The 14,516-nt window shown below is 43.8% G+C and overlaps 1 protein-coding gene across 1 annotated transcript; it reads right to left on the bottom strand.

The window, feature by feature from the left end:
- Positions 1-1,862: 1,862 nt before the first annotated feature.
- LOC128486281 (octapeptide-repeat protein T2-like) lies at positions 1,863-2,490 on the bottom strand. Its single transcript, XM_053461519.1, has 2 exons — positions 2,417-2,490; positions 1,863-2,340 (listed from the first exon to the last, which is right to left on the bottom strand). The coding sequence occupies exons 1-2, from the start codon at positions 2,488-2,490 to the stop codon at positions 1,863-1,865; spliced, it is 552 nt and encodes a 183-aa protein (XP_053317494.1).
- Positions 2,491-14,516: the final 12,026 nt, after the last annotated feature.

The following is a 14,516-nucleotide window of genomic DNA, read 5'->3' as shown; positions in this document are numbered from 1 at the left end:
AGGAAATTTTTTTAAACTGAAAGTGGCTTAGACATATCTCTTAAAAATGAACTGTCCCAAATGGGCAGTATTATAGCCTATACAGTGTATATTTTTGTTTATATTTGTAGGTGGTTGTACAGCATCCCATCATACCACATTTGCATGTTGTCATGGCCCCACCACATTGTGAATGCAAATATGAAAAATAGAGATATCGGTCATCAAAGCTAGAGAGTGGACCATATTTTTGCTGTCCAGTCTCCCTTAACCAAACAGAGCCACCTTTAGTGTGGGGCAAAAATGGGCAGCTGCCCTGAGCTCAGGTTTATCATAGTGGCCTGTAGCAGCTGTGCCATGGGCTCCTGTAGGACAACTGAATGTGCAACCGTCAGGAAAGACCCTTCTTTCCATGCTTCCTTCTTAGAGGTCTGCTGTTGCAGAGCACCTGGCTATGATATGATATAACCCAAAACCCAGCACCACACAGCATAGAGACTGCTCAGCGAGCATTCCTGGTAAGGTCTGTAGCTACACAGACTACCACCACACGCAAAGTTCCCAAAGCCTCATTATGTTTAAAGATGGTCCTGTAACTAAATCCTGTAACGATGTATTAACACAGCGTATAGCTACGTTTACTATATGGCACGAAGTACACTGCAGTTCTAGTTAGTCTTGGTTTATGGAATAAAAAACTGTGTAATGATACAATGCTAAATGTTATTGGATTTGTATAATATTTATGTCTTAATCCAATTTATCTGTGCTGTATATGACATAATGATAATCACCTCTTCAGTATGATTAACAGAGGTAACTCAACCCTCATAGCAAATACATATAGTATTGCAACTGCCCTTTTCTACTGCAGTCTTATACAGTGTAAAATAACATTGTGAGCCATGTGGGATTTAGCATTATTTGTTTTATATAACCGAAAAGGGAATATTGGGATTTTTTGTGCTTTGCAGCAGTCATGTGTAAAGTGCTTGGCTTCTAATGTGCATACACTGCAATAGCCATCTGTGTCACACAGGTGCTAAATATTCAATTTGCAATACCATATAAATTCTGCTTCACACTGTCTAACAGTCGGACTCATGAATGCCAACCAGTTAGTGTTTGCAATAAATGGAATCAGAGAAGTATCCAGGGAGAATGAAAATATCAGAGTCTGTAGGTGCAACATGGGATAGGGAAACAGAGCTGCACTCAGTCTTTGCCTTGTCTTATATTCAAAATAAAGTATTCTGCTCTCAGCTCTATCTCTACTGTTTTTTAAATAATCTCCTATTTTCATTAATAAGTATATTAAATTTCTGAGCATTTTTAATCAATAAGCCTTATACACTGAAACCCTTCTAGTTATTTGAAAATATCTATTAAAAAAATCAAATGCAGCTAGGCTTGAATGATGTCCAAAACAGGAATAAATGAGAAATCTCTGAATGGAATGCTTGTATTGTAAGTGACCCCTGATCAGGTGAATCGAGTTACTAAAAAAAACAAATAGGCACAGTACCCAATGCGAGTGTTTGACCAGCATGTTACCCAGCGGATGAATCACAAACTAGTTAATCTATATATAACAAATAGGATCCCGTCTAAACTTAATTTTATAGCAAGACAGGAGGCTTCGTATTTTGCATTACCTTCTTTACTGTTAACCTCCAGCAGCAAAACAGTTAACAGAAAACAATAAAAAATAACCAATAGGAACACAGGAAACAGTCTATAAAAGTCTGCACAGCTTGGCACTCCTCCTCTTTCTTTGCTGCTTAACCTCCAGGTGAGAACTTTCCAGTATTTTTCTTATTCAGTTTGTGTATTATTGCCAATTATCTGTATTTATTGTACTGTATTATTTTTACCTTTTCGGATTATTGCCTTTCCGTTATCTGCGCTGTGTGTTGCGCTCCCGTTTTCCCTCCCTGCCCTCGTGCGTCGGCCTTTTTGTTGGCCACGTGGTCCAGGGCTCCTCTCCACCCGGGGCGGTTCTCTTCCCCGTGGTTTATCCCTTCCCTGCCGCCCGTGCGGCGGTTTTTCCCTTTTCTCCGCGAGCTGTTCCCGGCCTCTCGCGAGCGGCGTGCGGCCACATTTTCCTCGCGGCGGCCCGCCGTCTTTGACGGTGCGGCGTTTCCCCGCTTTTTCTCCCTTGCGGCGGCCTCGCCCCTGTGGCGGCTCGTTGGCCTTCCCGCGCGGCGGGATTTTTCTCCCCTGCGCTCTTTTCTAAGGCCGGTTCTTGTCGCCGCAGCTCCTGTCTCGGTACCTTCTAGCCGCGGCCGTTTTCTTTTAACCGTTGCCGTGCCGTGGTTGGCTCGTGCTGCTTTGCGGACCGTCTCGCTGTCGTTCCGCGGCCTACATCTCCCGCGGGACGCCCGGCGTTTTCTCTGAACGGCGGCCTCGTTCACCGCGGGGCCTCCGTTCCTCGTACCCGCGGCGTGGTGGTGGCTCGGTTTCCTTCCCGGCGGCCTTCACCACGCTGCGCGTTTTTTCGTTCCATATCATCACATTATTACTCTTTTGTTTGATTGGGCCTTATCGGCCGCATGGTGTGTAGTTGTTTCTTGCTTTTCAGGTTTTATTATTCAACAGGTTTCATTCCAAGTGGTTTATTGATACTGTGGCCTATTTAACCCCTACTGTGGTCCCATGGGTGAACCCCCTGCTGCCTAGGGCTTCCTACCTGCCCTCTTATTGCCACTGGGTAACCCCCTTTTGGCCTCACGGTGACCCCACCGCTTTCTGTTAAGGGTAAACCCCTGCGGTTCTCAACTGTGGTGACCCCATTCTGTGGACACTTTATGGACTGTATTCAGCCTCCTCTAGGGGTGACCCCCTGTTTACAGCGCTTACTGCCCTATTGGATGAACCCCAGTCTGCTGCCGAAGCCTGAACCGTTTTTTTGACTCCTGTTATTTTTTGTGTTCCTATAGACACTTTTGGAGTGCAATGGCTGAAGAATCACAAGCTCAAATTCCGGCCGCTGTCCAGGCCTGGCTCCGCTCTGCCCTGGCGGCGTCCTTCCCTGCTGCGCTGGAGGAGCTCCATTCTGCTCGCCCTTCTCCGCCTCTCGCTTCCCCTGCTGGGGTGGAGGATTCTGACGCTGGCGGCTCCTCGTCTCCCGCGGCTACCGCAGCCTCTCACAAGCGCACCTGGGGCGAATTGCCCTCCACATCCGGGAAGGGTAAAGCCCCGCTGAAGAAGGCCCGCAGTTCAGCTCTTCCTTTGGTTCCACCTACCGAAGACCTTACGGATTATGAAGTTCTGGACGAATATTGCGCTGGTTCCTCTGGTCCGGCCTCTCCCATGCGGAACCAGGACTTCGCTCCGGATCCTCCCAGGATCTCTTTCAACCCGTCCAATGCTCCCGATCAACCCTTTGAGGTCACGGATGATCTGGGGACCCCGCTTTTCGATCCCAGGGCTCTGCGCCACCCTCGCTCCTCGGAATGGACACCATCGGCCCACATTGCCGAGTTCCTGAGGTTTTGGATTCGTCGCCCCTTGGATAAAGAGGTGCGCCAAAGGCTCCGCTCGGAGTGTCCTCGACCCACGGTTCGGGACAAGGTTCTCAATACACCGGAGTTTGACCAGACCTTCGTGACTTTCTTAACAAAAAATGGCAAAGACCCTCGTAAGGGCATTGAGCTGGGCTTGCGCTCGGCACAAGATAAGCTCCTTGATGTAGCGGGCCCCTTGACCCAGGTGTTCCAAATGGCCGACGAAGCCATCACTGACGGCTCTTCCCTGGATCCCCAGCTGGTCCGTGACTGGACTCAGAGAGCCTTATGTTTACTGGGCAACGCCAATTGTGCGATTTCGTCTGAACGACGCAAGGCAGCTTTATTTAAACTGGATGCTAAGTTGGCCGAATTGGCCCCTAAGGAACTGGGCGCTGACGCCAAGGGTCTTCTCTTCGGCGAGAAGTTCATCAAAGACCTCAGTCAGCACGTCAATCTGTTCACCTCGCTCACCAAGGCCCAGAACAACATGAGGCGTGTTTTTCGTACGGGAAGTCGTTTTTCCCCCAGAGCTGGTCGGCAGAGGGGTCGTGCCGCCAGCAGAACGGCCTCGTTGGCCTCTAGACCCCGTTTTCCGGACGCCTCCACCGCCTACCGTTCCCAGTTTCGCGTCCCGTTCTCCAGAGGCGGCTACAGAGGCAGAGGCTACACGTCCACCAGAGGAAGATCAGCTTCAGGTAAGACTGATTCCTATTTTTCCTCATATTCCTGTCGGGGGTCGGCTCGCCCATTTTTTCCATACCTGGTCTCGCCTTACATCAGATCCCTGGGTCCTTCAGACTGTAATGGGTTTCCGTCTGGAGTTCCTTTCCACTCCTCGTCAGTGTTTTCCACCTCCTCTCCCCAGGTTGTCTCGCGATGCGGCCTCCCTGGTCCACTCCGAGCTCTCTTCTCTCCTAGAGAAGGGGGCCATAGAAAGGGCGCTTTCCCCTCCGTGTTTCGTCAGCAATATCTTCCTGGTACGCAAGAAATCGGGGGAGTTCCGCCCAGTCATCAACCTTCGGTCTCTCAACAGACACGTGGTGTATCGCCACTTCAAAATGGAGGGTATACATCTCCTCCGCGACCTGCTCAGGGAGAATGACTGGTTCTCCCGCCTCGACCTCAAGGATGCTTACCTTTCCGTCCCTGTCCATCACGACGATCGGAGGTTCCTTCAATTTCGCTGGCGTGGCCTTCTCTGGCAGTTCACTTGCCTTCCTTTCGGGCTCAGCTCCGCTCCATGGTGCTTCACCAAACTTCTGAAGCCGGTCATGGAGTTCCTTCGAGCGCGCGGGATTCGTTCCATAATTTACTTGGACGACATCCTCCTTATGGCGCAGGACGCCGAGTCTCTGCGTCGCGACACCTCCCTTGCGGTTCATCTGCTTCAAGACTTGGGTTTCGTGATCAACGAAGCTAAGTCGGTCTTGGTTCCGGCGCAAACCATTCAGTTTCTCGGTTTCTCGCTAGACTCCGTGGAGGCGGTCCTCAGGCTCCCTCACGACAAGGTTTTGGTCATAAAGAAGGAGATTCGCAGGCTCCTTCGTGGCGGCCTGGTTTCGCTTCGAAATCTCGCCAGGGTGATTGGCTTGCTCTCCGCATCCATTCAGGCCATCTTTCCGGGCCCGCTCCACTACAGGGCCCTCCAGCGGCTGAAGACGCGGCATCTTCGCGAGTCGGCCTCCTACGACGCGGTGATCGCCTTGTCAGACGAGGCCCGGTTGGAACTCCATTGGTGGTTGGTCCACATGGATGCGTGGAACGGCCGTGCCATTTTCGGGTCAAGCCCGGATTTCGTCCTGGATTCCGACGCAAGCCTGTCTGGTTGGGGGGCCGTTTGTGACGACGTGGCTACCGGGGGTCCGTGGACTTCGGCGGAACGCGACCTTCATATCAACTGTTTGGAGCTCATCGCCGGCTCGTTCGCGGTTCGCAGTTTCCTGAAGGGTGTTACTCACTGTTCCCTCGTGCTGCGCATGGACAACGTCTCCGCCGTCCGCTACATCAACAGGCTGGGAGGCTCGAGATCCAGGCTTCTCACAGAGCTCACCAAGGAGCTTTATCAGTTCTGTCTGGACAACCACCTGTCCATTCGTGCGGAGTACTTGCCGGGCAAGGAAAACCTCGTGGCCGACTGGTTCTTCCGGCATTGGAGAGACGTGAGCGACTGGCATCTTCTTCCGAGCGTGTTCCACTCTCTCCACCTGTGTCGCGGTCCCCTCCATCTGGATCTGTTCGCATCCAGGGCCAAGCTGTGCAGACTTTTATAGACTGTTTCCTGTATTCCTATTGGTTATTTTTTATTGTTTTCTGTTAACTGTTTTGCTGCTGGAGGTTAACAGTAAAGAAGGTAATGCAAAATACTCGCCTCCTGTCTTTAATAAAATTTAGATTAATACTGCACCAAGGCTAGATTAATCCCTAATTTGTGACACAAATTGAGCTTTTGAAAGAATGCCTTAGAATTTCATTTTGTCCTGATTTTTTTTCCTGTTTGTCAGCTAGTATTTTTTGTCCGTCTACACATGCAACAACTCTCATTCACACCTGAATTACATATTGTTTTACTGTCATTCACACCAGATTGCCAAATCATTTGACAAGGGTAAAGCAGGGTTATAGATGGATACATTGGGGAAGGATATGGATATCAAACTTTTATCCTGAGTTACTTAATTGTAATGTAAATATGTTGGAGATAATTTAATGTACATAGAAAATTAAACTCAAATGTAAAAGTTAATTTACGTTCTTTTAAACCAAGTACTAAATATATTTGAAAATGAAATAAATCTAATCATATGTACTGTATGGCTTAGAGAATAGGGCTGGCATAGAGGGTGCCAAGTATTTCTTCTTTGTCGTAATTTCCTCTACGGAGGCTCTTCCATTTTGCTGGAGGCTAGACCAGAAGGCATTGGTAGTTGGTAATGTGCAATCACGGAGTTGAAAGATGAGGACTCTCGTGCCCACTATAGGAAAAATACAAATCACTTTTATTTTCAATCAATAACAAAGGAACCTTGAGCTTTTATCACATTTTGCTGGTTTTTTGTTGTTTTTATAAGAAAGACATCGACTTTGTTATATTTTATTAAAAGTGAGCATGCTCATATTAAAGGACAGATGGAAATTCCAACATCTCTAAATATAGAAACATAGATTTTGAGCGTAAATAAGAACCATTCGGTCAATCTTGAATGCCCATTTTTAGTTCTGAAGAGACTCAGTCAGAATCCTTAGATTCAGGATAGCTTTATGCCTATCCCATACATTTTTAAATTCCTTCACTGTATTGGTCTGTACCACTTCTGATGGGCGTACCTGGGAACTTCTTAGCTTCGGCTACCCAGAGCCTTCCCTCGCGGCAAGGACTGCCCACTGACGTCGGTGTGCGTTCCCGCTGATGTCCGGGGGGTTCCTGCTGATTCAGTGGGCGTTCGCGACGATGTCAGTGGGCATTTGCATTGACATCACAGGAAACACCCCCATTTAAAGGGGAAATGGGCTGGAGGATTCGGGTGTTGACCCAGAGAACCAGAGAAGCAGTCCTTCACCTAGAGATTTCCATGTCAAACGCGGAGAGTTCCCAGGTATGCTGATGGGAGGGTGCTGCATTTACCATCTCACTAAAATATACTTCCTTACATGACATCCAAACCTCTAAGCCTCTAGTTTTAGACTATGGCCTCTTGTTCTAGCTTTTCTACTCCCTTGAAATATACTTTGGTAAATCCCTTTATGCATTTAAATGTTTCTATCACCTCCTTCTCCAAGCTTCTCACCAAGCTATACATATTAAGATCCCATGGTCTTTCCTAATTATTTTTATCCTGCAAACAATTTACCATTTTATAGCCCTCCCTATAGAACTCTCTACAAATTGTCAATATCCTAATGGAAATGGGGACTACAGAACAGTACACAATACTCTAGATGAGGTCTGACAAGAGATAAAGCAAAGATAGAGCAAACTGTATACCATTAAACAGACCCCTGGAGACCCCCCAAATGGGGTAACAGGTGCATGATCCTCCTTTGGAGGCTGATTTTGGAAGATTTGGGTGGGGGGATTGAGGAGGAGCATACTAGCCTGTACTGTTAGAAGAAGGGCAGGGCTCATCGTACTAGGCCGCCTTTTTCCATCTAGAGCTACAGTGAGAACTTTAAGGTTGGAAACTTTGCAACTGGCATTTGATTTATCTGTGTATGTCATATGGTGGAGGAGTGCTCTAACCATTTGCTCTAACCATTTGATGAATAAAACAAACGTGTTGCAGTATTTTGTAAATAAATGCTGTGGTCAATTCATAATCCAACCCAGTTATGCATGTGTGATTATTTATGTTTCCTGTCATGATTATAAATTTATGAAGAAAGGTGGTAGGACCTTCTTGGGCATGGACAGCCATGAATATTAACTTAAGGGTAATAAACCACCATCTATGTTGTGCTCTCCAGCCCAGATGGACATTTATGCTTTCTATACTAAACTATAAACATAAATTAGAAGGAAAAAACATTGGGGGAAAAAACAGGCTTACCATAAATAAATATTTTTAGGGAAAGGGAAAGACACAATTTTACTTTCTGATTATTCCCAAAGCATCCCTGTCAGGGCAAATGTCACCCCTGCCTTTGGGAATAATTGCTTCAGACATTGTAAATGAAACAATCCCCTTTATGCTCCGTGAAAATATAAAACTAACCTTACTAAGGCTGCAGCCCACTGAGAGTTAAATGGCTCACTGATTCATCCAGAGGCTACTAATCCACCCACTCTAATGCATGTATGTGTTGAACAGTGTCATTAGACTCTGAGGTGGTGGGCTTGCAAATGGGAAAGAGTAATAATTCCCTCCTGGGCTGCTCTGATTTTCGTCACTAGCATTTTTTTTTAAAATTCAAGGTAAAAAAAAAATTCCAACATTCTTAAGTGCTCCTTCTTGGCGCAGCTCTTTTGCCAAATTTATTGTAGGTCATTATATAAATAGGCTATTTGGCTAGGGTGGACACTGAAGTCTAATTCTTGCCAGTCGTCTTCTTACTTACATTTTCACAGGTTTTCTTGGAGCAGTTCCATTCCCATTGGGCAGGTATGTAATGTATTTTTGAATAGGATCACTGCACCAGTGCATTTGTAAACTACTGTTTGCTTTTTATCCCTTCACACAGTCCGTAGACAATTAAAATAGCGAGGCACAATATTTGAATATTGAGTCTGTATTATTAGTTTTTGAGGTGCCTTGAGTGTAAAATAATTCTCAATTGCTTAGTGGTAAAGAGAAACTTTCACCTAATTACTGCTTCTAATAAATGATGTACCATGATGTGCCCCCCAGGATAAAACTTAAAGCTACTCTTAGTGTAGTGCTTCTTGCAAATGCTGCTTTGTGCCAGCTGACATGAAAACCCACAATGGTACCAGTGTTTTCTTATTTTATGAAGATTACCAAACTACTCTGACCCCTTCTAGCCAAGACCAGATTAAGGGACTTGGCGGCCTGGAGTAGTTAAAAACAAAAAAGTGCCCCTCTTGCTTGTGGTACTTTCTAAATCCACTGCTTGCCTCCTGGATGCCATTCATGGCTAGAGGCTCCCTCACATCATGTAAGTAATGTGGCCTGTAACTCCCTTACTGTGCTTTGTGCCGCACTGTCAATAAGGGAACATCATTGCCAATGCAAAGGAGACTACCTTGTGGAACCAATCAGATTGCTGCTTTGTGGAATGCATAAGAGGTATGAGCCCCTCACAGCTCGGGGATCCTGGTCCATGTGCTCCACCGTTAATCCAGCTCTGCTTATGGCTGATGCAGATTGGTTCTGAACTGCCCTCTTACTTAAGATGATTATTGATTATAGTCAGATATAGATGATTGTGAACTTAAAAAAAATCCAAAAGGAAGGCAAGATACTAGATATACAGTAGACCAGTGATTGTGCCAGTGTAATCAAAGCAATTCCAGTTAGGTAAAGCCCTTTATGCATGCACTGCTCAACAGAGCTAGTTGGAAAGCCACTTGTTGGTTTAGACTCACCTCCTTGGAAAAAACAACTCCCACTGCATCCCAGTTTGAAACTCATGCAAACTGGGGTGTACCAGAGTGGAATGAAGTGGAAAGTTTAGTGTTATTTTGTTTCTTCCTGATAAATATAGCCAATTATGTATTAGGCTGATTTACATAGAAATCGGTTATATATTTTTACGTTACTAGTTTCAGTTTTCTACTACGATATATCAGGTCTGTAAATAATGCAAAAAAATACACAGATTATATACTCTGCACATTCAGTAGGAATAGGCTGAATTTTTATTCAATAGTTTAAAGCCTAAAATGAAATAGGAAAACCATAAATCTAATTCTCGGGTTACTATCTTTACGATAAATGGTGGTCAGAAAGCGGGCAGAGGTTCACTTACAACCCAGCATGATTTATTGTAACAGCAAGCACGGAAATAATGAATGAGTACACTTGATTGCTCTTAAGACATATATTATACAGTGCCAAAGTCTTTAATTCTTTTTTTGTGTTTCCACTCGTGTACAACTTGACAAATTGTGCCACATTTTAACTAAAATAACATATAGGAAAATCTTTCTTTGCTTTTGCAACTGAGGCAATAAAGATGAACATCTTGCCTAAAAAGCTGAAGATGCCAAAGTAAGCCCTTTTTACAGTGGATGAATGCATATTGTATATGTAAATCACCAATCTTTTACCAATGTTTTCATATATTTTCTATGATTTTACTTTCCTAATGTCATGTTTTCTGGTTGACTGGGGCATTTGATCAGCATCGTGTCTTGGTGATATGACTGATATTCTTTACGCTCTTGTGAGTGCATTGGCTACATCTGGTTTTAGTAAAAGTACATTTTCTATGGCACCATTGATTCTCCATATTATTTCGTGATATACCACGTTGATTCAAAGTTGATTTTGTAGTACTGAGAATAGCTTCATTTATATTGGAAGGTTAGATAGATTTCTACAAAATGACCTTTTTTTGGAACTTGCTATTGGTTTCATTTTTTCATCATCATTTACTACTGATCTTTGGACAGACAACATAATTTGCTCACAATTATATAGTGTATATTAAAGCACAGTCTAGGTTCAAACGGCACGTCAATTATAAACTAACTGTCTTTTGTTATGGATGTTTGTGACTTGTCTTTGACTTTTACCAATCAACGATCTGACAGTGACAATTGCTTATTTTAATAGGGGACAATTACATACATGGCTTCAACTCAGGTTTACATTCTAAATAGCGATTATTACTGTGTGACATCTTTCTTCTTAACCTGTTATCAGGTTAAAATTGGTCATATCTGTTTTGTTCAATAATACAGCCTCTAATGTCCATACCTGGGAACTCTACGCATCTGCCGAGTCTCCAGTTAAGCCCAGTTTTTGTCCACTCCCAGCCCATGTGCTGACTACTCCATGCCCACTTTATCATGCTTTCTGCCCTTTGCCTAAGCACCAAAGGCTGTCTGAGGATTGATAGAAGCAGGGGTGCTCTTGTATGAGAGCGGCTGGAGATCATTTAAACCCCTTAATGACAAGACCGTTTTTTACTTGCACTTTGGTACAAGGGCTGTTTTAACATTTTTGCGGTGTTGCTTTTTAACTGTAATTATCGTCTTTCTCATTTAGTGCACCCACACACATTATATTTTTTTTTTTCTCTGGGCAAGCAATGCTTTCTTTTTTTACTGTAAAAATATATAAAATATGATGATTTTTCACTTTTATTTGAAAAAATCTTTTACTTATCTGCAAAAGCTAATGAAAAAAACATGCTGAATAGATTCTAATATTTGTCCTGAGTTTAGAAATACCCAATATTTGTATGTTTTGTATGCTTCTTTTGCATGTTATAGGGTACAAGAAGCCAGTCACTTCAATTTACCCCATCAAACTATATATGTTTAAAAACTAGACTCCCCGTGGTATTTCAAATGCTAGTATTTTAACTCTTTACATGCACCAATTTTTCCACCAGCCTTTGTCAAACTTTATGGTAGTAAATGTTTTTTGGGGGTTTTTTCACACACGTTTTACTTCAGCTATGAATTTACTGCTCCTGATATACCGTATTTGCTCAATTATAAGACGAGGTTTTTTCTAGAGCAAATGCTCTGAAAAATACCCCTCGTCTTATAATCAAGGTCGTCTTCTAATCAGACCTCAAAAACATTTCTGCTGGGGCCATGCTGCTTACCGGTGCTTTGGTCGCGAGCAGCGTCTCTTCTAGCAGCAGGAGAACGGGAAGCTAAAAGAATCCTCACATAATGCTGCCTCCCCCCTCCTTCCTCTGGGGCGGGGCCAGAGAAGTTGCTCGCACAGCCGGGCCCCTGCAGAAGTCTGCGAGTGGGAGATCTGCAGTTCAGGTAAGGGTGTGGGGGAGGGTTTTTGTGATTAATGTGTGAAGTATGTGTGATTAATGGAATGAATGAGTATTTAAATGTTTGTGAATGAGTGTGTGTGTGTGATAGCATGGTTCCAGCATGTACTGGCTGCCTTGGCTTGATAGGAGTGTGATTGCTGTTAGCAGTTATATATATATATATATATATATATATATATATACCTCCAGAAATGCATTTTAACCCCCTATATGCCACTCAGCCCCATGGTATGCCTTTTAACCCCCCTATATGCCAGAGTGGGTTTCTTCGATTAATAGGCCACATTTGGAGGTGTGCATTTTTCAAACTGGAATTTTGACATGTTGAAAATCTTTGAAGCTGGCCAATTCAATTTAACCCATGAAATCATATATTTTTTTAAAAAAAATATACACCCCTGGGAATTTCTAATGCTGGTATTTTAGCACTTTTCCACGTACACATTTTACCACCAGCCTTTGTCACAGTTTGCCGTAGTATTTTCTTGTGTGTTTTCTTTCCACGTACTGTACATTCTACTTTAGGTATGAATTTACATCTCCTGGTATGTTCCCAATATGTTCAGCAACATCTCCAGTGATACTCCATATGCATGGGTTTCTCGAGTTATTTGGGAGGTAAAAGGCCTCCTTTGTGAGGTGTGCCTTTTTTTGAATTTCAACATCTGGTCAGTCTGTGCCCATGTCCTATTCTTGAGACATCTTTGAAGCCTGCCAATTTGATTTACCCCATCAAATCATAAATTTTTTTTAAACTAGACACCCCATGGGCACTTCAAATTCCAATATTTTAACTCTTTCCAATGCGACATTTTTTGTGAAGATACAGCGCTAATTTTAGTACAATGGGGAATTGTTTTTACATGTTACTATTTTTTTATTTTATTAATCACATTGTGATTAGTGAACTGGGCTCAATTGACTTGCATAGTTGAATGCAGTACCTGTATAGAGCCTCTGTGAACTCATTAGTGTTTCAGTTGGCGCCGCCATCTTGTGAGTGGCAGCAATGTCACTCACTGATGGCGCTTGTGGTTGCTCTTCAGTGCAATCACAAGGCGATCAGGGTAGGGGGGGTTGTGTTGCTGAATGCCACGATAACACAGATTATGCTTACCGATTACGATTGGTTAAAACAAAGTTTAGGACGCAATCAGCCTTTCCTCCCAATATCCACCGCTAGCCTAATTTGTGAGGCTTCCGTGGATGCTGCAAAGCCGCCAATCATGGCAACTGCAGGTATTTAAAAGCTGCACATAAATGTACGGGCTTTGTCGTGAAGGGGTTATTTGTCTGGGTTCAAATTGTCATCCATAAAAAAGTTATATTAAAATGAAGGATGCTAAAATTTAGGAAATTCAATTAAACTGACCTTTAGTAAGAGGTGGCTTGAGTTACTTTTTGGTAGAATATTGAGACAGGTGAAATTAAAGGATAGTGGAAACAGGAAGGGGTAAGATTTGAATATAGCCATACCTGGGAACTTCTTAGCTCTGGCTACCCGGAGCCTTCCCTTGCGGGACGAGGCCAGGACTGCCCACTGACATCGGGGGGGGGTTCTCGCTGATGTCCGTGGGTGTTCCCACTGACATCACAGGAAACACCCCCATTTAAAGGGGAACTGGGCGGAGAGCAAGGCGTATCAAGATCGCGCCCCTGCGACCCGGCGGATTCGGGTGTTGACCTGGAGAACTAGAGAAGTGCTTCCCCTGGAGATCTCGGGGTCAAACCCAGAGAGTTCCCAGGTATGGATACAGCTCATGGGAACAGAGATAATTTAGATGATATCAAGATGTTTATGTTAAAATTTAATGTATACAATTTTAATATAGCAAACATCAAAGCAGGAAGACAACTGTTGAGGAAAATGCAGTAAAACGATATAAGGGCAAATTACAAATTACAATATGTTAAGCGTTTGGCTTGTGCGCCAATTGAACTGACAAGCAATGGTAGCAATGGCTACCACATATACTACATTCTGTTCCAGAAATGTGTTACCAGTCTCTGTGGCAATTCTTTTGGATCTCCAAGAAAGTAATATTTGGCCTGATCCACTTTACCTCACACAGGACAAGCTGGGGGATTTTTCTTTTATAATGGTAAAAGTAAGCAAAATATGTATGAAATGCTGTACGGTGGGTAGAGACCAGAGGGCAATATATAAGTGTTTGTCCCAGGCTGAGCTTCCATGACACCTTTCTCCATTTTTTCCTGTAAAGCCTTAAAACTGAGGTACATGAGGGCATACAATAATGCCTGCTATTTGTGGGAATAGCTTAAGATCTTATTTTGAGATACTGAAAATTAAAAAGCATGCGGACAGAGCAAAAACAGACTCTCTTTAATCTATTTTCTCCATTTTCCTTATAACCATTTTCTCCTTTGGATCCTTTTATCATTTTGTCCTCTTTTACCTTTCCTGCACATTTTATTATCAAAACACACATAGTCAGCCCTTAATGTTGCTTATTTTTCCAGCAGTGCATTAGTTAATATTTTAGAGCTTCCCTTGAGACTAATGACCTAGCATCTGTGTTCAAGCTTGGAAGAATTAAATGCTTCATGTCAGCCAGACCTCCTCTATAAATAAACTGAGGACATATA

This window comes from Spea bombifrons, chromosome 1 (genome assembly GCF_027358695.1).
Source record: "Spea bombifrons isolate aSpeBom1 chromosome 1, aSpeBom1.2.pri, whole genome shotgun sequence".
NCBI classification, from domain to species: domain Eukaryota; kingdom Metazoa; phylum Chordata; class Amphibia; order Anura; family Pelobatidae; genus Spea; species Spea bombifrons.
This window is presented reverse-complemented; position numbering and strand designations above follow the sequence as displayed.

Excerpts from the sequence above, each read along its gene's own strand:
- LOC128486281 (XM_053461519.1), bottom strand. The coding sequence starts at position 2,490 with ATGATATGGAACGAAAAAACGCGCAGCGTGGTGAAGGCCGCCGGGAAG. Across the intron at positions 2,341-2,416 it reads GAGCCACCACCACGCCGCGG|GCCGCGGAACGACAGCGAGA; the intron begins GTACGAGGAACG and ends CGGGAGATGTAG.